Below are 25,305 nucleotides of genomic sequence, written 5' to 3'. Positions count from 1 at the left end.
GACAGTGGAAATTCCGGCCCAAGTAGCATGACGTCATAAAGCAGAGTGCGCAGGCCTGTTATCTAGGAGTCTCTGGAGTCTCCCTCGAGGTTCGCTCGTGCCGCAAGCGAGAGCGAGAGCGAGAGAGACGTGGCAATGCCCTCTCCACTCACGCGATACCTCGCGCGTCAGTGCGGCAGCAAGTATTCCCTTTCGCCTGCTCTGCTCCTTCTAGGTGCAGTTCGTGACGTGGCATCGCAGCCAATGGCAATACGAGTTCAGGTAGCATTTTGTTGCCACAGACGACAAGCCGGCCTTTTCACTCAATGGTCCATTTGATGGTTCCGCATAAAGAACAACACGCGCATGAGGTTCTATAAGGACAAAGTGGAAACGCTAGTTTGAAACGTTATTTTGTCGCTTATGCCTGGATGTGACTACGGTTGAAATACTTGCTCATTAAGGTGAGTGACATATTTTCGTGCGAAAGTTGCGGCAATGAGGAGTTTTAACGCGACAGCGTTAAGGGCCCCGTATCGCAGAAGATCCGGTGGCCGCGTCCAGAGTCGGGCGTCCCGTAAGCGAAAATTACCGTGTATGTATATATATATATATATTCCGAACTGTGAGAATGACGGCCAACAAACAAATTTCATAAAACAAAACGCTGACAGTCTATGCCCCTTATGTTAAATCTGACTGCAATATTAAAAGTGTGAAACAATAACAGAGAATCGGCCCACTCGAGAGGCCTCGTTTCTTCCAGAAAGTTCGGCTTCGTGCATAGTGTTGGACGCCATCGTTTCTCGGTAAATATTACGGTTACATAAAGTGCAGGCGTCTGGAAACGTGAGAAGCAGCCAGGAATCCTTGAATGCTGTTCTGTTTCACTCTTGAAGTCGAAGCTTAAGCGTCCTACAACTTAATTTAACGTCTCCTGTGCATCCAGTTTCCCATATAAGACGGCCGCGCCATCTGCTACGTACGCACCACATTAGGGCAGTTGTATACGAAATTATTCTATGTGACCAAGGTATTTGGAGGACAGTAACTACACGTTTCAAAAGCCGCAGAAAGCGATACGCGCATTGCTTCAGTTCTCGAGTCGACAGACCTCAGTGAGCGGCTATTCTTTTGATGTGCACCTTAGGGAGCCTACGTGCAAGCGCTTGCATGTAGACTCCCTAGTGCACCTCTAAACAAAGCGACACCTTTGCGACACCCAGTTGTGATAGCAACTATATGGACACTCCAAGCAATTTTTTGCCGCCGTTGTCGCTGCCGTCGTGGTGAGATTTCGCATGTATTTAGGTATATGTATGTTATATGTCATTCTAAGCTATACGACATGCGGTATATGCGGGTTATATTTGCACACCATCTATCAATAAATTTGCTCATACCAGGTTTTACATTCCTCAGAAAATTATTGCTGAGGAATTTTGAGAATGGCAGCCCGCAGACAAATGTCATGAGACAAAACACTGACAGCGCAAGCCTTTCACCTGAAATTTTCTTAGACTTAAACATTAAAAGTTCGGAACAATAACAGAGCTTAAGCCTCAAGCTCCGGGATCGGCCAAGGAAAGAGGTTGGAAACATACCCGGTACGGAAAAGTGGTAGCAAAATCACTAAGAAAGATGGTGGTTTTAATTAATAAATATAAATCAAATTTTCTGATGGCAGCATTCAAACAGAGGACCCCTAGCACAAAAGCTCGTTTTTACTTAGTTTTATTTCAATTCATACTGCCACTGCAGATACGAGTCTTACACTTTGTATAATTTCTAACATGTTGCTATCGCATTCATTGCTTTTCTCTTATGGCGAAACTACAGTCTTTCTTTTTCTTTTTTCTTTCATTTCTTTCTTTCTTTCTTTCATTTCTTTCGTTCTCTTCATTCCTTAACTCCGTCCTCCCTGCAGATGGTAGCAAACCGAAACGATGTCTACTTGACCTCTTTGCCCATTTCTTCCCATTCAGTTTCCTTTCCCGCTGAAATTGCGGCGTGCCGCTTGTTTAACGAATTATTCGTGCTCCACTACTACGTGTTATCTAATCGCATAGCGTGCAAATGGCGAGGAGCAAGGGGAAGGTGAAGGGCGTCGGGCAACGCAACTGCGGAGCTTAATCTCTCGAGGGCTGATTGGCAGCAGATAAAGGGCGGCACACCATAAACGATATAGGTCAAACGTCCACTGAGATAAGAGCTTACACCATAGCGCCGGGTGACATATGCTGAGGTGTTAACACCGGACTGTAGTGCAGCCGTAAAAGGTGCGGCAGCTGCGGTGGTTCGGGACAGTGAAGATGCGTAGTCTTACTTTGTTCGTTGCCGCTATTTCGCTCATAGGAGGGTGCGCGAGCAAAGATATTCCTCCTGACGCACTACAAGATCCTCCTGCACCTCCAACGCCAGGTGAGCGATTAAGTTATTCTTGCTATAATTATTGCAGCCATCGCGTGTACAGCAAAGTACTTTTAGTGAACACTTGTGTGTTAAACACACATGCGGTTCCTGTATTAGACAGCTGACAGAATTTAAATCACAAAGGTGGGTAAATATTAAAAGTGTCGGGGAATGTTTTTAATACTCTTGGCATTGATTTATTGATTCATGGAGTCACAAAGGAACACCGGGGCTAAATGAGATACCGTGGGGAGGGCTCTAGGTTCATTTTCATCACGTGGGATTCTTTAACAATCACAAAAATAAGAGCACACGAACGTATTTTCATTTTGTCCCCATGGAAGTGCGGCCGCCGGTAATCGCACCCGGACCTCGCGCTCAGCAGGCGTTTTACTATAGATCTTGACAGTTTGACAATGCTTTTAGGCGTAGCCTTTCCGTTGTCACGATCCCATCGCGAATCATCAGCTGCAGGCTGCAGCGAATCGCTACGTGTCTCTTTCTTGTTTTAGCGAACGAGCGTAAGATGTGTTACGTTCATACTTCGAATTAGAATAATGTGCTCACCATTGTACTGTGCAGTATTTGTGAGCCCCATTTACGAGACCAGTCGCGAAAAAATCTCAGCCTTTGGAGTGTTACGGGACTCGATACCGACGCATGGTGGGCCAGGAACTTCTGGGTCAGGATTATCACACGTCACATACTAAAAAATCAGAAGTCAAGGCTCTTGCTACGAGCGAGCTTCAGTACTCTCACAACTAATGGCTGATCGATTGGGTGAACAACTGCTCACTCGTAAACTGCCTGTAAAACACATGCTGAAACTCTCGCTGCCCTCGCACTGAAACACCTTTGGCGTAAGTTGGGTATAGACGTTGCGCAAGTATTTCACGTGGCAAGAGCGATCGTCTGCGTTCCCCTGAAGTCTCAAGTTTATGCCACTTCGCTGCTCAAACAGGTTGTGTTCAATTTAATGGCCCGGTGCAGCGTCTGCAATGTCTTTATACTGTTGCCGACGGGCAACTGATCTGCGGGCTTCGAAATGACCGTGCAGAAAACTCTAAAATGCCCGAAAAGCTGCTACCCCTAGTTATCGAATGCAGTTAACGGGCAAACACTACATCTATAGCTACGCACTGGGCCCCCTTGTCCTGTAGGCCCGTATAATTCAGCGAATGATTTCGTTACCTTCTATTCTTTTTTATCACGACTTTTTCACGATGGGTGGACGCTCACCGTTGATCAAGTTGATAAAGAAACAGAAAACAATTGGAACAAAATTGCTACTTATTCCTGCACTAATTACCATTTCGCTTCGGTGGTACAGGTGATATGGCAGGCGGTCTTACAGTTTCGCAAGAACTCGTGCTTAACAAAAACTACGTGTACGTGTGCTTGAAATTATACCCAAGCAGTCCAAACTTGGTACCCTACATAGAGTTATTTGATCCGTTATCCTACGTCGGATGCAGCGCCGAAGCTTCCTACCCACCCTAAACTTACGGTCTCGGGGAAGAATGCCAGAAAATAAATCGCATGCAACATAGTCGTGATGCAGAATCATGTGCGATATTGTCGCGATGCAGAATAGGACATGCACACAAGAGAGGATGACGAAGAATCCTTGCCTTGTCTCCCAAACACTAGCACATACCCACTATGGGGGATTGGCCAATAAGCAGGTGGTTTCCCGCATGTTTAGAGAGAGAGAGAGAGCAAAAAGGGTAGGAAAGGCGGGAGGTCAAACAGAACAGCATCCCGTTTTGCTACCCTACACTGGGAGTGGGGGAAAGAAGAATAGAAAGAGGAAGAAAAGGAGAGAGTAAGCACTGAGTACGTGTGAGAGGGACACCATACACAAGGACACTATAAACGGTCTCTTAAGCCCGTGCACTTCAAGTACTGCACTAGTGCACGAATCGCTTTTCGAGCCAGCGCACGTTTAGAATTAAAGCAAAACTAGATTTGAAAAGTATAATGGAATTTAGAAGTTTAATGAAAATATTGTTAAGTATTTTGATAAAGTAAGTTAACATAAAGAAATGAAATAATAGAAATAATGGACTATTTTAGAAATTCAGCTAGGTACTCTTTTTGTGTCTAATAACATTGTAAACTGCAAGAGAAGCATTCCTGTGGCTGAATCCCAGTGAAGTCGCCCCAAAAGAAAGAATGGTTGGCTAGGTTAGCGATAACCCAAGTTTGCTAAATGAGTTTTCTAAGAGTTTTCTTTGTCTAGAAAATCGGCGGCACGAGAGAAAGTAGAGATCGATAGATTCAGGTGCACTGCATAAAGAACGTAGAGAGGACATAGCGATACGAGACCTGTGTAAGTAAAGATTTAGGGGCGGTATACGATATCTCAATTTCGTAAAGGAAACTTCCAATTGCCTTGAAGGACACCAATTATTATTCCACGGGGAGACAAGATGGTTGAGTTCAGAAGAAGGTGTTAGCATAGATATTGCAGAATGTTGCGATATAGAGAAATTTCTGTGGTGACATAAGCTGATGTCGGCAAAACAGATATGATAGAGCCATTGAAGGATGCGCGTGCGAGTGAATCAGCCATTTGGTTAAATTATAACCCACGATGTCCCGGTACCCAAAGGGCTGTTGCTGCTGGCGCGCTTCGGCCGCCATGTTCTAGTATCAGATGGTATCTTCAGCATTCGCCTTGCATAAACAACATTCGTGCTTGTCTCCGCCTCGCAACATATCGGTGGAGGTGCTGGGTACCAACAAGAAGCTCCGAAACGGTCGCCGCGTGAGCCCTGACAGGCCGCAAGACTTTCCTGTACCGTGCCTAGCTAAGGACGTTGGCCGCTTCATAGGCTTATGCTCGTACTTTTGTCGCTTTGTTCAAAATTTTGCTGACATTGTTCGCCCTCTCACCGAGCTTTTAAAGAATGACGTCGCTTTCGCGTGGAGGCAACGGCAGGCCGAAGCCTTCACTGCACTCATCAGACTCTTGACGAGTTTCCAATTTTAGCACATTTTGACGCTTCAGCACCCCCTGAGATCCCTACAGGTTCTAGTGGTCATGGCATTGGCGCTGTTCTTGCCCAGACTACGCGTGGCCAAGAGTGCATTATCACTTACGCGAGCCGTTTTCTGTCCACGGCCGAGGGCAACTATTCTATCACGGAACGAGAGTGCCTATAGCGCTGCTTTGGTTGATAGCGAAGTTTCGCCCATACTTATTTGGTCGCCATTGCCGGGCAATTACCGACCACCACGCGCCGTGCTGTCTCTCCTCGTTAAAGGACCCTATTGTACATCTTGGGTGTTGGGCATTACGCTTGCAAGAGTACACTTTCTGTGTAGTGTACAAATCCAGCCATTTACATCAGGACGCCGACTGCTTGTCCCGCCACCCTGCTGACCCACCGGAAGCCACAGGTCACGAATCTGACACCGACGTTATGTCCATCTCAGGCTTCCTCAACATTGGCGATGAACTGCGCCGTGATTCCTTTCTGCGAACCATCATGGATTGGTTATGTTCGCCAACTACTAATCCTTCCCTTCGTCTCTTCTATATTTCGGACGGAGTCCTGTATAAACGCAACTTTCGCCCTGATGGTGCTAACCTACTTCTGGCCGAACCGTGGCACCTTCAACGCACCTGTTCCAGCAACTGCGCTACGCGCTCACCGCTGGGCATCTAGGTGTTACTCGCACCTTTGACCTAGTCCGGCGCCGTTTCTTCTGGCCCGACCTCTACCGCTCTATGCGCCGGTATGTAACTGCTTGCGACCTGTCCCAACGCCGGAAGCCCATTGCCGTGGCTCCAGCTGGGATTTTCGAACCCATCGATATTCTCACTGAGCCTTTCTTTCGCGCGAGACTCGACCTACTTGGCCCTTTCCCTTTCTCAATAAAGGACAACAAATGGGTTGCAGTTGCAACAGATTACGCCACGTGCTTAGCCATTACGGGAGCTCGCCGTCATCACATTACACGAGGTCATCCTGCACCACGGTGCTCCTATTCAGCTCCTCACGGATCGCGGACGTTACTTCTTGTCAAAGGTCATTGATGATATCCTCCGCCTATGCTCTACTTAGCATCAAATAGCCATTGCTTATCATCCACACACTAACAGTCTCGCAGAGCGACTGAACAGAACGCTTACCGACATGCTAGCTATGTACGTTTCTCCAGATCTCTAGGACTGGAACGTCGTTCTGCCAGATGTCACCTTCACGTACAATTCGTACCGCCATGACACTGCAGGTTACTCACCGTTTTATCTACTGTTTGGCCATGATTCCGCTTTGCTCCTGGACACTGTATTTCCACAAGTCACACAGTCGCACACCGCTTATGCCCGAGATGCGATTTCTATGGCAGCATAGGCCCGCCAGATTGCCCGCCACTCGCCTCATTGATTCCCAGGCTGCCTAGAAGTCATATTACGATGCGCACCATAGGGACGTTCAGTATTTACCTGGCTCCCTCGTGCTCCTGTGGTCACCATCTCGTCGTGTGGGCCTTTGGGAAAAACTTCTGTCGTGATATTCAGGTCCCTACCGAATCCTGCGACAGCTTTTGCATGTGACGTACGAGATTGCTCACGAAAAGCCAGGCCCGTCGTCCGTACAGCCAAGAAGCAATGTTGTTCATTCTCCCGTTTAAACGCTTACGTGCGTGTCTTTGCCGGGCCATAATGACTTGCGTCGGGTAGGCGCTACAACCCCGGCGGCGTAGTGTCGCGATGCAGAACAGGACTTGCAGACAAGAGGCGACGACGAAGAAGTGCTGTTGTTGCTGGGGCACTTCGGCCGCCATGATCTAGCGTCAGCTGGTGCCTTCAGCGTTCGCCTTGCATACACAACATCAATGCTTGTCTTTGCCTCCCAATAATACTATTAGAACATATAATATGCCATATCCGTATGTTTCGCACCATAGGATAATTCGATGTGGTAGTTGCGGAGAGCGTCAGAGTCTATTACTACTTCAGCAGAAGAATTTTCTACTGACTTGAACAAAGCAAATTTCTGTCAAACCAGTAGCTATGAAATCTATCCGAAAATGAGCTCTTTGATTTCGTTGTCAGCAGTATAATTTAACCATGTGCTTACAGTAGATGGTTATCTATTCCTTCTAACCATCATCTTGATTTCGTTTTCACAGATGCATGCTCTCACTTCGGGAACAAGTTCTGCGGCACCAAAAAATGTGAGGTGGTCCCTGATAGAACGGACGCTTTCGTATGCAGATGTGAGCGAAATGACATGTATTACGATGCTGCAGAGGGAACGTGCTTATGTAAGTATAATTTCTTGTTTCTGCTTGACTTTCTCATGTGTACGATAATTTATTGTAGCTTAAGTTGTCAATTTATAATATTTTGTGAAAATCGGCTCTAAATACTAAGCGTACAGCAAAGTTACAACTCTTTATAGAAACGACGGTAGCGATATAACGTCATGACGGCTTGAACATACTGGTATAAATCATGGCACTGCTCACACAATGTTCAGTGTACTGCGAATTTCGAGTACATTTTATAAATCGCCGCTTTTTATAAACCTGTTTATTAATATAAGTAAACGCCATCTAAAAGGTGTTTTCGCGAGGTTGTTCTTGTTAGATCTTTGTTTTAAGAAATGTGATTTCGCTTCTTCTTTCCTGGTGATTGATAGTATGTTTACTCTTACAAACACCACTGAACTCAAACAGTGTTGAGCCTTGATTATTGCATTTGTTAAAGGTTATTCTTGGTTCACTTTTGTTATTGCAGTTAAAAGAACGTGTAAAACCACCGAGTGCACGTATGGCACCTGCATTGAACATGGGCCTAACAAAGCTAGCTGTGGCTGCCCAAAGGTAGACTCTCTATCGTTAAACTGCAAGAGTAAGTCATACCACAATTTCTTACGTTTTTGTTTTATTGCGATAGCAATTATATGGACACCCCAGTCGCATATTTGCCGTCGCCGTTGCCGTGATGTCCCGTATAAAGTCCAAGGGTGATAACAGCGTCGCCGCGTATCGTATGCTGCATGTGCGAGTGAAAGCACACGATGGAAGCCGATGACTGCGGCTCAATCTGGCGCGCGCGATGAAAGAAAGCGGAGGGAAAACGCGTCGTCTTCAGGGTTGCCAGATGGCCCAACAAAAAATAGCCAAATGATCTCAAAATGTAGCCCAAGAATAGCCAGACCTAAATTTTTCGTGAGCGAGAAGTAGCCAAAAACATAGCGAAAACAACTCATGATGTTCTGAAGGTGTGTTATCGATGATGTAAATGGTGTCGAAATCTAACCGCGTATTTCCGGCTCCAGAATTAGTTCCGCCGCATGCAACCAACACAACACTGACCTCAAGATCTGCGTAAAGAATTCTAGCGAGAGCTGCCACTCAGACGTTGACTTGGACGCCACTTATTGTTACAATGAACCGAAGAATTTTTTTTTCCGATTTACTCATGACGTTATTCGCATTTACTGAGCCACATTCTGAGCTAACTTCAGTTCCCGCCTCGAAGTACACGAGGCATTTTTCTATAACAGTCAACAACAATATTGCCAGCTACAACATCGAGGATCAGCCACAGCTGTTCACGATCGTGCGCCCAAGAGGCGGCCCGACCTCAAGGCATTAAAATAGGGATGCCTTTCCTAAGTTTTACTCATAAAATAAGCATGTTATTGCTCTCCCGCTCTCTCTCGTTCTTTTCCAATTTACTCGAAAGCAGCTCGACGCTGAGTTAGAAAATGCTGCCGTCTGGAAGAACACAGGACTCTGGAACAAATCTAGTAACCTTCTAGCATTTTCCTCGTGTGAAGAAGCGACAGTTGGCACTGCAACTAACCCTTGAGTGGGAACAAACAGAAGGAACTGCTGGCCCATATCAGAAAAGGCGAATTAAAATATTAGGTTTCATAACCAGCTGCATTACGGCGCTGGCAATAACCGAGGTGATACTAGTGTCAGAAAGAGTTGAAATGCGCAATATTTGAACAGGGATTCGCTGGTGAGATTTGTGCAATGTGAAAACGTGTATGTAAGTTTCTGTGACTGCAGGCATGCATGCGTGTGTTGCCAAATTTCCGAGGGGGCTGTGTACCCTATATTCAGTGCACCTTGAAAAAAAAAGAAATAAAGAAATGCCATTCCGCTAGAGAACACACAAAATCGATTTATATGTGTCGCGCACTGTGGTCTTGAAATTAAGTATAAAGTAAACACAATTGTCTAACAAATCCAAGCACTATACATCAGAATAGGAAGTCAGTAGGACACTATATATACCTTTAAAAACTGGCAAGAAATATTTGCCCATCCACCACTGCGATGTGTGCAAAAATAATAAAATATGGGCGTAACAGTACCACAAGCACCTATTATGTGTATCGAACACAATTTTTTTCTCCTCACAGCTGGAAAATACGCGTGAGAAAAGTACAATGTAATGACCAGTAAGACAAACAAAGGGAAATTACAATGATGATAAAGTACGTGCGTATAAGAAGCAAGCCGTAATCGTAATTACTCGTACTCGCAAAGTTTGAAGGGAAAAAATTGTCGCAGAAGTACGGTATGAAAACCGACGTGTTATCACCTTGACGTTGGCAGGGCGATCACTCACCGACGTTTGGTGAGCAATTGCCTTGCCGTCTTCAATGTGGACGAACATCGTTTTTCACATATTTACAGAGCCTATCGTTGTAATAATATGCAACATTCAAGAAGTACCATGAAACAATTGCAACTTTCACGTAATGCGTAGCTGGTTGAAGAAAATTAAGAACGAAAAAACAAAACATAGCGTAGAGTCCTGGTTTATCCTTCTCACACTGGGGGTTTACGCAAATGGATTAAATGTACAATCTAGCCCCATTTGAATTAATTTCCACTGCCACTTGGACCATATAGAACTGCCCAGTTGAAATGCGACAGAAACTTCATCTAGCTGGAATCTTTTGCAGGAGTCCCCCCTATCTGCCAAACCAAACTTAACGTGAAGGAGACCTTACAGTGTCTCATTCGACATGCGGTTTGTCAACTCATTCTTTCTCCACGAAATCTGGCTGGACACGCGCTCGATGGCTGCGTTCGAAAGAGGCAGTGCAAGCAGGGACAAAGCAAGCTCAGACAGCAAAGGGAGCATTGGATTTCCAGCACTGTTTTTTGCGTTCCTCATGCTGGGGGATGCTTGGTGATACTAGAGCACAACGTTTCGTTTTGATCGACAGTCGAGGATACTGTGCTTCGCTGAGAATGTACATAAAGACTCGAACTATCGCGCTTCTAGCGGGTTTTTCCGTATTGTTACTGAGCAAATAAATAACGCGGTGATTTTTAAAAAAAATTAGTTGTTAGTATTAAAGTAATTTCTGTGTATACAATAACGTGTGATGAGAAAGTACATTCCTTACTATTGCAATGCCCAGAAGGGCAATGCCTTTTTTTTTATCTTTTCTAGTTCCGCATAATATCGCCCGCTTATCGTCCAATATTTTGAAGCCATTTATTATACCATGTTATGAGATTCACTGTAGTGAAACGTAGAGGAATGAATCATTCAGTGTACACAGCACTTTTCCTTAACAATCGCAAATGTGTACAAGGCAGGCGCACTGACGGCAAACTCATTAACGTGTGCTGTGAAATTGCGTTGCCACAAATATGTGGAAACTTGTGCCTATTTTTTTAAAAAAGAAAAAGAAATGCTCTGTCAGAATTTCAGAGATGGCTGGCTCCTCTGTCACTGTGAACACGCCTGCTACATCTGCGGAAGCTTGCGATATAAAGTGTATTTTTGCGGCTCCTTACTACCGATACCTAAGCTTGCGCAGGAGCTATAGGAATTCTTCGCATGGCTTCGTTCAGTCTGTGCTTGCGTACCGGGCTTAATTTGGAGAAGCGCGTCAAATATCATCCACCGAAACCAACAAACCATAATCAAATCACACACACACAGCTTTTTTTTTGTCACTGTTTTCCAGTTCGCGATTGGTTCATTGACGACTGCAAAAGAAAGGGTGGCACTGCTGTGCTGGATAAGGAGTGGAGTTTTGGTGCGAAGTGTGCGTGCGGAGAATGGGCGGCAGCGGACCGCAGCAAAGACAAGTGTGTTCGTAAGTACAAGACTGCTGCGCTTGCCGGTGCTGTTGCTCTGCGCTCAGCCTCGGTATTTGGAATGCTGCATTGGGTTTGACACATTGCCCTCGTGCTTTGCGTTAACTCACATCTACGCCAGTCTCAATATAACAAACTGAGACACGTCTTCCGCTGACATGTTGCGGTGTGAAGAGGACCTGAAAGGATCGTTACTGAAATCTGGCTTCCTTTAGCATGCGTCCGCTTAGTCAGCGTGCGCGTTCGCTTAGCATATCTTCGAACGTCAAATAAACAACGAAAAGTTTTTGCTCTGTGCAATTTTGTAAATGCCTTTAACAGCATTCCTTTATGCGCTACGAAATTCAGACACTATGCAAAACTTCTTTCTCATTGTTCAGTTTATTTGTTTCTGTTTTCCCCCGCCGCTGTGGCTTAGTGCATGGCTATGGCGTTTAAGTGCTAATAAGGAGGTCGCAAGATCGAATCCCGCCAAACGCATTTCTCTGTGGGCAAAATACAAAAACATCCATGTACAGTGCATTGCATGCACATTAAGAAACCGAGGAGGCCAAATTAATGAGGACTCCCACACTACGGCGTGCCTGACATAGATATCGTGGATTTGACAAAAGAAACCACAGGCACTTCTTATTAGTATTTTTTTCCTCCACCGCAGTTTATTTTTCGTTTCTGTCCTAACTTAACCGAACCAAGCTGCCATCTCATGCGAAACGGAATGTGGAGAACGGCCAAATTATAGTAATACATGTCATACCTGCGATTACTTGCAAGAGGCGCATGAATATTGCGTACGCATCTAGCAATAGCAATTGCGCCTAAGGGCACTGTAAGCAGAGTTGAGCGTGATATGAGCTCACGATAATATGTCCATCGGAGAGACAGATAAGGAAAAAAAAAGTTTTCAGACCACTTTGGCTCGATCCACCCGCACTTTCTACAGTCACGTGCACACTGACTTGTTAGACCACCGAATTTTTGGTTGGCGCACGAGACTGGACAAAATGAACTATACAAATTGCGGAACTAGGAGATCAACAATCAATATGATCATTTGCGGACATCATAGCCGTTACCTGTGCCGATGCATGGCACAGCATGATACCGCTCCAAAGGCGAGGTTTTTCAATGACAGCCGTAAGTGTGTCACAAGCCTAACAAACACCCACTATAGGCTTGTGAGTATGTTCACCTTATTGTTGGCGGGCTTGTTTTCAATACTGGTGTATTATATTTCCTTTAAAGTATTTGTCTTGGCTGCTATTGATTCTGGAAGACTATACGATGACCTACTTCGCTTCAGACGTCATTGATAGACTTGCAATTTTCGAAGCTGTCGATAAAGTTACGGCTACGAAACAGGGAAATTAATTAAGGTGTCAGAACTTCCAGTATATGGCAACAAGCGTGGAACGAGAGTGAGAAAATGGGCTGACGGCACTAAGCGTTTCATTGGGCAACAAATAATAATGAGATGTAAAAAGAGTAAATTATAGTACGGCATCATATCTGCCAAGAATATTTAGCACTCCTAAACACATGGTTAAAAAAACAAGCACTCCGTAGGGGTGAGGCCCGTCGTGGAAGGCCTTCGTCCTCTTTTTTTTTTTGCTTAATAATAAGTTATTTTTTTAAGTGCATTGCTTTTATAGGCATTATAGAAGCGATGTGTAGTAATTAAACATAAACGAAGAAAATATGAAGCAAAATGCGTTATGTTTAACACCTCTGTACGTTTCATGTCTGTTGAAAATGTCCAAAAGTGCAGGCCACGCTTGATGAACTAAAAGTTGGTAATAAATTGCATAGTACCGAAGAGTTTGCGAATTTAGATGATTTGTAGGAGAGGGCCAAAAAGTTTCACTGAGGAATACAAATTTCACGTACACACTGAACAATATAGCACCCTTAAAGGTCGATTTGGTGTTAAAACACCCTTTTTGCGCTTTTATATTATCTGAAATTTTTGAAAATGCGTGCATTCATCAGCAGAACACCCTTTGTGCACGCTTGCTTGAATTTCAATGTGCTAAAGGGTGGCAGTTTGGGCTAGTTGGTATTTGATAGTCTTACAAGAGTAGAAGCACAAAATAAGAGAGAACAACAAAAAAGCGTTGACAAGCGTTAAAAGTTTGTTTTGTGTGAAAACACACACATTCCAGAATTTATGGGTGTTTAGACAAGTAGTCATCTGAAGCAAATAAAAAGTCATAAGTCTCTATTTCCAAGCGGTTTATGCCAGTTCATTGCTCGAACAGGTAGAGGCAGATTAAGATATATCGACGCAAATATAAAATGTAATTCGCATTTCAGCAAACATACATTATATAGGGAACTGTAGGATGCAATTCTAAAAGAAAAACTCGCCCCTTATAATGGGAATATTAGGTCGCTTAAATGCCGTTTTTATGGGTGTAATGTGGTGAGTTATAGAGAAGAGAGAATGTCTCTAATGGTGCAATTTCCTTAGTGTGTGGCAGGTGCATTCGGGCGCATGATCTTATGCCTATGGACAAAGCCACCTCAGAAGAAGCAGCGAGCGTGAATAATGCCGTTTATGTAGGCATGCAACTTCAGAGGCTAATTCGAGTGCCCGATTCCTGCGTATTACTTGCTATAGTCAACACGACATTTAGTTTAGCATGGACACTATCGATTAAATCGTAGCTCACGCGCAGCACTGTGGCCCATAACTTTCTTACACATTAAGATCACTTATGCAAGCATTGGCCTTCACCTCGATTTTTCATATTGGTTTGCGTAATTTCGAGCAAGCCGGCTGCTCTTTGCAAAGCACAGTGATGTTCTCCTATATAATAAACAACTACATTTCTTTTTGCACAGTACAGACCACCACGAAAGTTATCCACCCAAAGCCGGGACAGCCGCTACATGTTCACCGCCCCTGCCAAACTCAGCAGTGCCTGTCGCGGCTGTGTGGGCTTTTTCTGGTCGTCTTTTTAGCGCGAGAACTGCAGTTATCTATCTGTGGCCCGACAGCATGCTCTCGTGTGGACAAGGTGCAGTGACCATATGAAATGGAAAGAACGTTTCGTCTTTCAATTATGTTCTGATTGTGAGCAGATTTACGCTGATTCTACAGCACTGTTTGTTTCTGCTTCACAACGTGGGTGAGCCCAATTCTAGAGAGCATGAAAACATCGTAGAAATCTTATTGAAACCATTTCACCTTGATTTTCAGCTACCACATGCCTGCGTCCTGACTTGACCTGCAAGGAACTTTGCGAGAAAAACCTGCTTGAGAAGGATAATCGTTGCTGTCAGGGATGGAACTCTGCAGACTGCTCAGGTATAGGCAATGCTTTCTTTAAACACAAGTCTAAGGCAGCACTGATATCTTTTAGTGGCGTGTAGTATATCCATTGGTAGAAGATGGTTATTCTGAAGCCAGCTATGTATGAGTCAACGGGGCCTTACCGGCCCTGCTGTTGAGAATCCTTGTGAGACTTCTTGATTCGTTGCTGCTACTGAATCCGGCTACCGAAAAGCCGCCGAAAACGAACTTCTGTGATTCGCCACGTTTGTCCACAAAAGGAGCATTCACATGAGGTTCAGATGAAGAACTTGCGCTGAAATTTTACCCGTGCGTTAATATCCATATTTCGCATTTGCTTCTTTTTTTTTGGCTTACCAAGCCTCCACTCCCGATTAGGCCGAGCCGTTTCCTACTTCATAGAGGCAATCTACAAATACCTTTTAGTTTGATAGATTTAATGTTTTTTTCACATGATTCGCCATTAGGCAGAATGCGTCAATTCTCTGTGACAGGGGTAATGCATGAAAAAGAGCCTATAGCGCAGTAAATGCGACAGAAGTTAATCACAAGGCCGGTACATTTTCTTATATACATCCCAGCCATGACCTCATTCCTTTGGAGGCCTAACCTGCATATTTAGGGAAGATGCTATGAATTTTTGATAAAGGAGTGTATACGGACATGTTTAAATGTTTTGAAGACAACATGCTTGGACACTGGCCACATGTCTTCAGGATAGAGTGTTTGTGACAAATTTTAACAATGTAGTCAAATATAATCTTAACACTCAAAATAGCTAAGCGATATAATATGTTGGGAGCCTCTGGCCAATAAAGTACATGGAATAAGACTAGATGGGATATAAATTAAACTTCGTTTTCTGCTGCACGCTCAGGTAAGTAAAAAGAAAAAAAATCTTGTAGCTACCTTAACACTGAACGGAAACTTATATTTGTACCGGTGCGTGAGTGTCTGTGGTTGTATGAGTGATTATGGGAGCCTTCGGTTACTCAGATTTGGTTGAATTGTCAATAAGCCAAAATGCTTAGTACTGGCGCGTTTACGAGTACCGCCTTTCTTGAGGACACGCTTATTTAAAGTGGTGACATGCGTACATTCGCAAAACTCAATGTCTGCAGACCGTTCGCATTCAGAATGTGACTGTACTGATATGCCTCTGGGCTGCTTCGACGCTGTCTTCGCACTGTTTTTGAAATGTCATTATTGAGCAATATTCATAAACAAAATGTAGTTTCTAAAACAAGTCATTATTGTGCCCTAAAATTATTGTTTTTTCTTAAGAAATTATCCCAGTGCTGCTTTTCTTGACGAAGACACAAAGTTGTGACAGGTCGGGCACTGACTCCAACTATGTTTATTGGAGCAAACACTCGTTATATTTATCAAGAATGAAGGTACTGAGCGTATGGGCATTCATGACTGCAGAACAAGGTCCATATACACACACAAAAGAAATAACAGCACATTAGAGTGAACATACTGGAGATTATCACCTTTTGTTTAATAATCTGATTCACTGGCACGCAGGGAGGCTGATGTGGTGCTGCCGCACCACATCATGATAAATCGCCTCTCTGCATGATAAAAAAGGAATGCGATAGCTTTCCTTACTTTTTGGCATAACTTTGATTCCCTCAAGTCGTGGCTCACAGTTTTGATCACTTATGTCTTTGCAAGAGCCGCAATGGGTGGCTAGATTCTGGAACGAGGCCGTAACGTCTCCTAGAGATCTTACGCGTTTCCTGGCACGTCCGTTGCATAGCGCCCAGTTTGACAGACATAAACTTTGCCACATGAAAGGGTGATCTCGTAGACCACACCCGTGGCACACAGTACGTAAGGCTTTGCGAATTTCATTCCTCACCCGGAAGTCGCAGGGCTGCCACTGCAGACCTTGGGGCACATCTTGGCCTATTTACCTTGTGCAAAGAAAACCATCGGATTGACGTACTTGTCGCCAACTATTTTCAGATTGGACCCTATGGATTTGCGGGATCACCACTGGTTTGGTGCAGCTACGTTCTTGTCTCCCTGTTTTTTTTTTTTTTTTTGTGGAAGGAAACCGACACGCTGTGGTACAAAATGGGCAAAGCTGTACGTACGGTGTTGCACTGGTGTTGCCTACGAGATCCCCCTTTCATGTGGCAAAGTTTATGTCTGTGAAATTGGGCGCTGTGCCAACAGACGTGCCAGGAAATGCGTAAGATCTTTATGAGACGTTACGGCCTCGTTCCAGAATCTAGCCACCCGTTGCGGCTCTTGCAAAGATATAAGCGACCAATACTTTGAGCCACGACTTGAGGGAATCAAGATTCCAACCAGAAGTAAGGACAGACTAAGTCGCGAGCTATCAGAAACCTTTTTCATCATGCGGTGAGGCGACACGTGCGTCAGCACCACATCAGTCTCCCTGCGTGCCAGTGCATTCAGATTATTAAACAAAAAGCGATAATACGCAATCTGCTCACCTTATAAATATACTGCTTTTTATGTGTGTAGGTTTTTCCTGCAGTCATTATTGCGCGTGCTTTCAGTGCCTTTATTCTTGATAAATGTAACGTGTGTCAGTTTAAATAAACATAGTTGGAGTCAGCTTCCTTCCTGGGATGCCCTTCTGTGTCCTCGTCTAAAAATGCAGCGTTGGATAATTTTCTTAAGAAAGAGAAAAATAGTGCGTCACCAACTGCCCCCGCAATGCGTTTTCTTAAGTAAAAAAAATTTCACGTGTCAAGCCCTCCTTTTCTCTTTCAGCGGCTCCTCCAAATGACACTTATTGCTCACCTGGTAGCATCATGAGAGCAAACGGAAAATGCCAAGGTAAGAGAGATAGAACAAGTGACGTCTAAAACATGGAGATCCGCAATTACTTCCGGAGCATGCAGCTCGCATAGGCTTAGTCTTCGAGATATGCTTCTGTTAAACAGAGGAAAACGTCGAGGGGACGTCGATTTGGGCAGCAGCTATTGCTAGAAGCTTCCTCTGAGACTACTCACTGGTTGTTCTCACGAAAAAAAAAAATGCTTATTTGTCCATATGCGAGAAATAGTCGTAATCAAGTAATCAAGGTATGTTTCAATATTATTTGACATTACGCTGCCAACTGAATTCAGAACGTTTGAGCAAGCACAAATTTGCTATGTTATCGGGAAAGGCATGACACGTTTTAGCAATGTGATGACATGTACTTTGCCACATTTGCCATGACCAGTAAAGCGCTACATCTGTTGCGTTACTCGATGAGCGTACTGCAACTCAAAATTTCAGTGTTCGGTGCCTCTAAACCTCGTTTTCTATTGCAACAGATTTGCATTCCCTAAGCCTAAGCATGTGTAGCCATGCACTTGCCCACCGTGATGCTGCTGGCTGCCGCTGATCTCGGCCGTGTTCCTCAGTTAACGAAATTTCGATTTTCGTGGGAGAAAAGGGCGTTTTCTTTTTCTCTTGGCAAGGGTTAATTATTCCATAAGCAGAAAAAGAAAGCAGATGTAAGCTCGTTGCTTCATTGCTGGCGTCATTCCTGAAACAGGCGGGCAGCGATTGTTGGCTTAGCGTTGCCCGCTCAGAGGTCACGTAGGAAAACAGAATACCGACGAATTATTAAGCGTGTTGCTCTCTATCGACAAGAATGTTACTATTGCTTTCTGTTTAGTTGGCATTAACCTGCTCTCCTTTCATTCCTCTCAAGATGCTTGCACTGCAAGGGAAGATAAGTTTGTCTGCTCCGATGGATGCAGGAGGATTGAGAGCTCGGCCAGAGCATACGAATGCAGGTGCAAAATTAACTACGTGGTCGCTGAAGATGGCATTACTTGCAAAGGTAATCATAGCACGGCTGCACTTCGCTATATCCTAATATATTGTGTGTACAATCCACTCGTTTCAGCTATTAGGCTGATAGCAATGCTTTTAGCTTGATCTCAACACAATCATCAGCAGTATAGTGGGCTATTCTTTCGTTGTTTCACGCAAATATTCGTCGCCACTGCGCCAGACTCCTGTACAGCGTTGCAAAAAAAAAAATTCATGTCAAAGGTTAGCACAAGGAGCTACCAAGGGGACAGGAGTACTTATTTAGCTCTAGCGTGCCATACGTAAAGCTTAAAGCGTACAAAGGGTGAGCTCTCGAAACGGTAGTGCAGTCTCGGAAGCACAAAACTCCAGTGCCTTCTTGCTTGAGGTAAATAAGCACAGAAAAATTACTGAAATAAGTAAGCCACTGACTGCCACATTAGCGCATATCACGTTTTAAGAAATTCTGAACTGACAAAAATGGTAGCCCCTTTAAAAGGAAAAGGTATTTTCTGTTTGATGCAAACGAAAGCACAATGGACGTTTTATTGCCTTTTGCAATGTTCGGCTATATTCGGCATAAGTAAAGTATGAATGAAAACACCAATGTGCTGCTGTTTCCTACACCCAGCTGAGGCCATCGGCAAAATTTGGCGCTTGAGATGCGAAATAACGCGGACATGCACAAGAATTGTCCTTCCTTATTTGTTGCATTGAATTCAGCAAGCCGCCTCACAGGTGATTTCCAACCTCTGAGCTGCTTTACGATCGTTAAAGTAATAACACAAGCACAGTGTAATTCATCCTTGAGGCGAGCAGTGCGAACAAAAAAAAAACACTTATTACTAAGGCAACAAAGATGGGCACAGCGCTGCCTTCGTTGACATTGTGTGAGCGTACCTATATCGCCACGATGACCACAGATGAGGACAACAAATATGTTCGTACCTTTGTTCACTATTCTGGGTCATCTGTCTGTCGTGCGCTAAGCACCTTCGCTGGTGATCTACCTTGACTGAATGGAATGGGTCATATTTACTTTTTTTTTCTTTTCTGCAACTTTGAACATTGTAACCGAATCTTGGCTATATGGCGGCTTGTACTTGCAAACACCCACTCTTTTGTGCATTAATTTTGTTGCTTCGTTTTGATATTGTACTCCATAAAACGTAAATATCTTCCACATTTGTTCTGATTACAGTGCTCACTTTCCTTCTTTCTTAATGCGAAAGCATTATATGCCCCATTGCACGAAAATGCATCGTAGGCGGCGGCATGACCCAATCATGGTATCGAAAATTGCCAATGGCGCAAAGATATGAAGCGTCGAAAAATTTCTCAGAAAAGTTCCTGTAAACAACGTAAATTAAATGTTTTGAAAAGAAAGTTTGGTACATTTCGGTCTGGGTGAGAATCAAATAGGGCCTCCGGGGGGCGAGACGAGCACGCTTCGCCAACGCCACGGCGGCTCTGCGGTTCTGGCTGACCACAGGTGTGCTTAGTACGCGTGCCATTGCACACGTCACGTCGCGTCGAGACGCTCGGTGCGTTTTGATTTGGCCGCACTGAAGCGCAGTTAGAATGCAGGCGAGCGCTTGCGTGCGCATGAACTCGTGAAAAAAAAAAAAAAAAAAACATTTCAACGCAACACGATAGCTTAGCGGCTATGATGTTGCGCTGCTAAGCACGAGGTCGCGGGTTGGAAACCCGACCACGGCGGCCCCATTTCGATGGGAGCGAAACGGAAAAACACCCGTGTCTCGTGCATTGGGGGCACGTTAAAGATCCCCTGGTGGTGAAAACTAATCCGGAGTCGACCCCCCACTATACGGCGTGCGTCATAATGAAATTGTAGTTTTACCGCGTAAAACCCCAGCATTGAATTCAAGACGTTAAACCAATTGGGCTATACTGCTTTCGCATCCCCACGCGTAAGCAATCTTAATTGTGTCTAGCGATTCTTTTCTTTTTCCATAATTTTAGCTGTGCGGATGGCACACGCCTGCAGTGAAGAGCAAAAGAAGACCTGCCTTCCTAGCCAGACATGCCTCGTGGATAAAGATAAGATAACCTGCGCATGCCCGCGTAATCACCAGCTAGTGAACGGCGAGTGCACAAGTAAGCATCATTTCGTGGTTTCTATGTGGAACTTGGTTGTGTGTCGAGAACACCTCAAGTCACTTTTATGCGTATTTTATCTCCGCATCCTCCATTTGTACCGAATGGCAACCTAAATAAAATAAAGGAAAGAAAAGAAACATTTGTTTGAGATAGACAAAAATCAGCCGATTATTACGATACTCCCTAATGCGAAATTTGAGCGCAGCTCTATACGTGTTTTCATTTCGCGAGATATTGAGGCATCGCACCGATCACCGCACCGACTGGCAGCACCGCGACGAGCGGCGCTATATATAGACCGGCCATCCAGTTGCCGCTTCCCGGCAACTGCATCTTATGCAACCGTAATCTTTACCGGCAAAAGCTTGCGGCGAACGCTATGCGCGAAGGCGAGCTTTGTGGTTGTTTTTTCTTTCCCCCGCACGGCCAGTGCCATCGCTGCCTGTACTTTCATTAATGACATGACTGTACAGCGCAAGAAGATGAGGACAGAAGCAAGGGCACGACACATCAGCCGCTGTGTCGTGTCCTTTTTTCTGTCCTCGTCTTTTGCGTTGTGCAGTCATATCGATATTGAATCGTGAACTCGCCCAAGCTTCCACGTTATCATATTTCGTAAAGAAGAATACCCTCAAGAACAAAGCCGACTGGCCTTTATCTTCAGTTGATCAGTGTTTTCACGTCTGCTCAGTTTAAGCGCTGTAAGCATGAGGAATACCTCGCAGTCATCATATGGTTTTAGATGTGTAGAACGCTCTAAGGAAATGGCTACATACTGCATAGCTTCAGAATGATAAGCGATCTCGACATGTGGTGCAAAATATTAGTTGAATTTTTATTGTAGCGACTGTTTAGGTACTTCTTTCATCAATACACGTACCACGGCATACATACAGAAGAGTATGGTTGCGATAAAACATGACTGGTAATTCTGAACACATAGAAGTTTATTTCGTCGTTAGTGTATGCTTGCTTCAAGTCACAGCGAAATACATAACATGCAGGACGTTACGTTGCGTCAGCCGTCTGATTCTGGAATGCTGGACAAATCGAACGCATGGTCGTTGCGATGAACGCAGCCTCGCGTTATGTTGCGCTGAGCTGATCGTCAAGACAAAGGCGGTATAGTCACTTCTAGATAGCCACGTGTTGAACGTGCGGCTATCGAGATAGTCGACACTTCTGGCGCGATCTCTCTCGGTATCGGCATTCGCTCGGCACAGCGTGATCGGATGGCAATGATAGATCGAAACGTCTAATTTACCCAAAAAGTATAGTATCAGTTTGTGTTTGATCAATATATGGGAACGACGCAATACGGGTCATCTTCAGCAAATTTCAGCGACGTCGTAATAAATGTTCAGGTTCCTAGGCGGTTTCATTACATCAATGGGTTACCTATTCAAGAGAACAAGCTGCCTAGGAACGTATAGCTTTATTATAGCGTGGCTGAAATTTGCCCGATATGTTTCCAGATAGGTCGTTTTTATATATCTACAAATTACAAATGATACCTATGCTTCTTTGAGAGATTTGTTTTCTTCAATTTCGAGTCCCGTGCACTTAACCAGCGCCGAGCAGGGGATGATTGAGAAAGGGCACCAGGCACCTCGCTCTCCTTAGGTGCGGCATTTGTGGCCATGCGTTTGCTCGGGCCGAAAATGTCTGCGTCGAACCGCGACGTGCGTCCAACGGGACTAGTTGCGTTCAAGCGGTGCATGAGTCGGAAGCTCCAGTTACCAATGGGAATCTTCAAACCGACTCTTTATTTTTTTCACAATGGCACTCACCCGCATCAGTCTATTTCACGCTGGCACCATAAAGCCCCAAACAGAATATCTACTTGTAATAGCCAGTATATTTCCGCTTCTTTTTTTTTTTTTTTAATGGGCTATCTTTCATACACATCTGCTCTACAGTTTTCGAATGAGAGTGTTTCTGTGTTTCACGTCCACTTGGGCAGGAAAGCCCAAAATCCAAAATCCAACAAGAGAATTTGGACAGGGAAGCTAAAGCGTCCGGTTAACAGGAGTCAGCTGTATAGATATTGCTGGTCGTGACTAGACATTCCTATCTAATTGTTCCTGTTCGATCTGACGCAAAGTGAAGCCGCAGTTACTTCTTATCCAGAATTAACCATTGCCCTAATGTGCTGTTTATTTAGGTCGATGCACCGAAAATAAGTGTCACGAGAACTTTACGGACTGTAACGTGTACATGGAAAAGCAAAGCTGCTCCTGTCCATGGACTACTAGGAAGCCGGACCGAATTTTCATCAGGGAGTGCACTCTGAGTGAGTATACATGCGCGAAACTAAGATTTGGAGAAAAAGATTCTCCGAAATGAAGCGGCAAAATTTTCAGAAAGATCACATGCTCTAGACAAGCCACATCGTACGTCTAGCTCGTAAGATATTATTTCTGTAACGCGAAAATTCGGAAAAAGAAAAACGAGTGAAAGGAAAGAGCATACAGAAAGATGTTCTTATCTTGCGTATCTGCAGTCTGGCAGGGAAGTGCGTTGGATTCAGGTACTCTGTGTACGCTTGTGCGGCTTGGTGAGCCGAGATGAATTAATGCCGTGCTCATACTGGTCATATAGATAACGCATATCAATCATACAGCTGGTTAGCTGCGTAATAATCAGGTGTAGATACAAGTTATAACCATAGAAAATGTATGATCATTCTTGTTCCATATTATGAGGTAATTCATTCCTGAGTGAAAAGCCTCAGAATGTCATAACACTCGATGATGCACGCTTGCTAAAGATAACTCCAGGTACATGCGGCTATGGCTAGGGAGGCAACATGCACAGAAGCGAATGGTTCGCGTGTTGTTTTTCGTATAAGGAGCTGCAATTTAAGAGACTGAAAGTGCATCCTGGCTAAATTACTCTAATGGATATCTGAGGCTCCAGTGAATAAGGCCTTGATATTTGAGGCAGAGCACGCGGTGAATATCGTGCATGAGAGTGGCTTGTTGGGCTAGTCGGTACATAGTTATACTAGGAGAATGCCAGCAAACTTGAGAGTAGAAAAAATCGAGAGGCAGACATAGACAAAGAGGCTGGAAGGTGACTGGTGCAGCCAAGTGAAGCCACGTGAAGTAAAGCAAAGTGAAGACCAGCCACCTTCCTGTCTCTTTGCATATGTCTGCCTCTCGATTTTTTCTACTCTCAAGTTTGCTGGCATTCTCCTAGAATATCGTACGTCATATTGCCCGAACTAGATAGTCATATTGTACAGTATTTGGCAAGAAGTACAGTGTAATTTCGTTCAAGCCAATACACGCAGGTAAGCTCTAGGGGTGTACGAATCGTAATTTTTGAGACAGAACCGAATACGAAGGGAATAGTGCCAACATGGTATCGAAAGGAATGTCAAATACGTTTGAAATAGTTTTCTAATAATAAACCGCACTCTTTAGAATTAAAATAAAGTTATGTTTAGATACTATTATTCATTAAGTTAGTAAGGTTCTGTTATGAAGCATTATTAGAGAGATAGAAAGATAAATAAATGAGATGTGAAAGGTAGAGGTCTAGCTTGCTAAACTGCACTGGAGAAGGAGTAAGGAGAGACAGAAAGGCAAAGAAGAAAAGTACACCCAGAGAGAGAAAGAGAGGGAAAGAGAGCAAGGTAAAAAAACGAAAAAAAAAAACACTAATACCGACGAAGGAACGCGGTAGTGTCACAGTCGTTCAACTAGGTCACTTGACCGGAATAACTTCAGTAGCGCCTCTGTGGCCTTCTGGCGTGAAGACTATCAGCCGGCACTCCGAGATCATCACCTCAGAAAAGGCCGGGTCGTTGAGGCGTGCGAACACCTGCATTCTAGGGACTTGTAGCGAGGACAATAACATTGGACATGTTAAAAGGTTTCCTCATTACCACAACTTTCACAAGCACAAGCATTATAAAAAGCACAAGTGGATCATTAAGAACAATGAACAGTTTGTTTGCGTGCATAGGAATCTTCGGAGAATAAAAATAACGTGAGTTCTGACGTTTTATGCTATGCACTATGCCTGCAGAGTTTAAATGTATCTTTTCTTTCACCAATTTTATGTTTGGTAACGCGCGGTCGACAATTTTAAGTATTCGAAAACTATCCGTAAATTATATGCATTGATGAATAATGACTATTCGATTCGGGTTTCGGAAGTTGTGAATATTTGCACACCTTTTTCAGTGATAAGGAGCGCATCAAAATCTTTATAATTTGCTTTGGGTAACCATGAGATTTGAGCAATTTAAGAATGTGGCACATCGTTATCAAACCACTCCGTTTAAATGGGCGGCAACTGAGATCTGGATAGTTTCTTTCTGGAATGTTTAATCTTATGAGACGGGTGATTATAGCTGACAGTTTCTTCCTGGGAGCTCGCACGCGGCCTCTTGAACAGGCCTGAGCCAACGCAACGGGCTGTAATCACTCCACGTCGCGCTCCACTTTTTTCAGCTATACCTGACGGGAGCAGACATACATCGTATTCTGTCAAGTTCTTCCGCTTTGACCTCTATCTGAATGCGCTGAGATTATACGCGCTTACTGGAATATTACAAGTGACAGTGTGATCCCGATCAAATAACGGAGAGTCTGCTA

General features: G+C 44.3%; 1 protein-coding gene across 1 annotated transcript in view; it reads left to right on the top strand.

The window, feature by feature from the left end:
• The first annotated feature begins 2,196 nt into the window (after positions 1–2,196).
• The window catches only part of LOC126531511 (glycoprotein antigen BM86-like), a 41,033-nt gene continuing 17,924 nt past the window's right edge, over positions 2,197–25,305 (top strand). Inside the window, exons 1-9 of the mRNA XM_050179056.3 lie at positions 2,197–2,400; positions 7,537–7,671; positions 8,147–8,260; positions 11,358–11,489; positions 14,693–14,800; positions 17,540–17,605; positions 18,474–18,605; positions 20,561–20,695; positions 22,863–22,991. Coding sequence (XP_050035013.1) covers positions 2,292–2,400; positions 7,537–7,671; positions 8,147–8,260; positions 11,358–11,489; positions 14,693–14,800; positions 17,540–17,605; positions 18,474–18,605; positions 20,561–20,695; positions 22,863–22,991 — 1,060 coding nt within the window. The 5' untranslated portion in view covers positions 2,197–2,291. The remainder of the gene's footprint in view (positions 2,401–7,536; positions 7,672–8,146; positions 8,261–11,357; positions 11,490–14,692; positions 14,801–17,539; positions 17,606–18,473; positions 18,606–20,560; positions 20,696–22,862; positions 22,992–25,305) is intronic.

This window comes from Dermacentor andersoni, chromosome 5, assembly GCF_023375885.2.
Source record: "Dermacentor andersoni chromosome 5, qqDerAnde1_hic_scaffold, whole genome shotgun sequence".
In the NCBI taxonomy this organism is placed as follows: Eukaryota; Metazoa; Arthropoda; class Arachnida; order Ixodida; family Ixodidae; genus Dermacentor; species Dermacentor andersoni.
The sequence above is the reverse complement of the archived record's forward strand: the minus strand, read 5'-3'. Positions and strand labels throughout refer to the sequence as shown.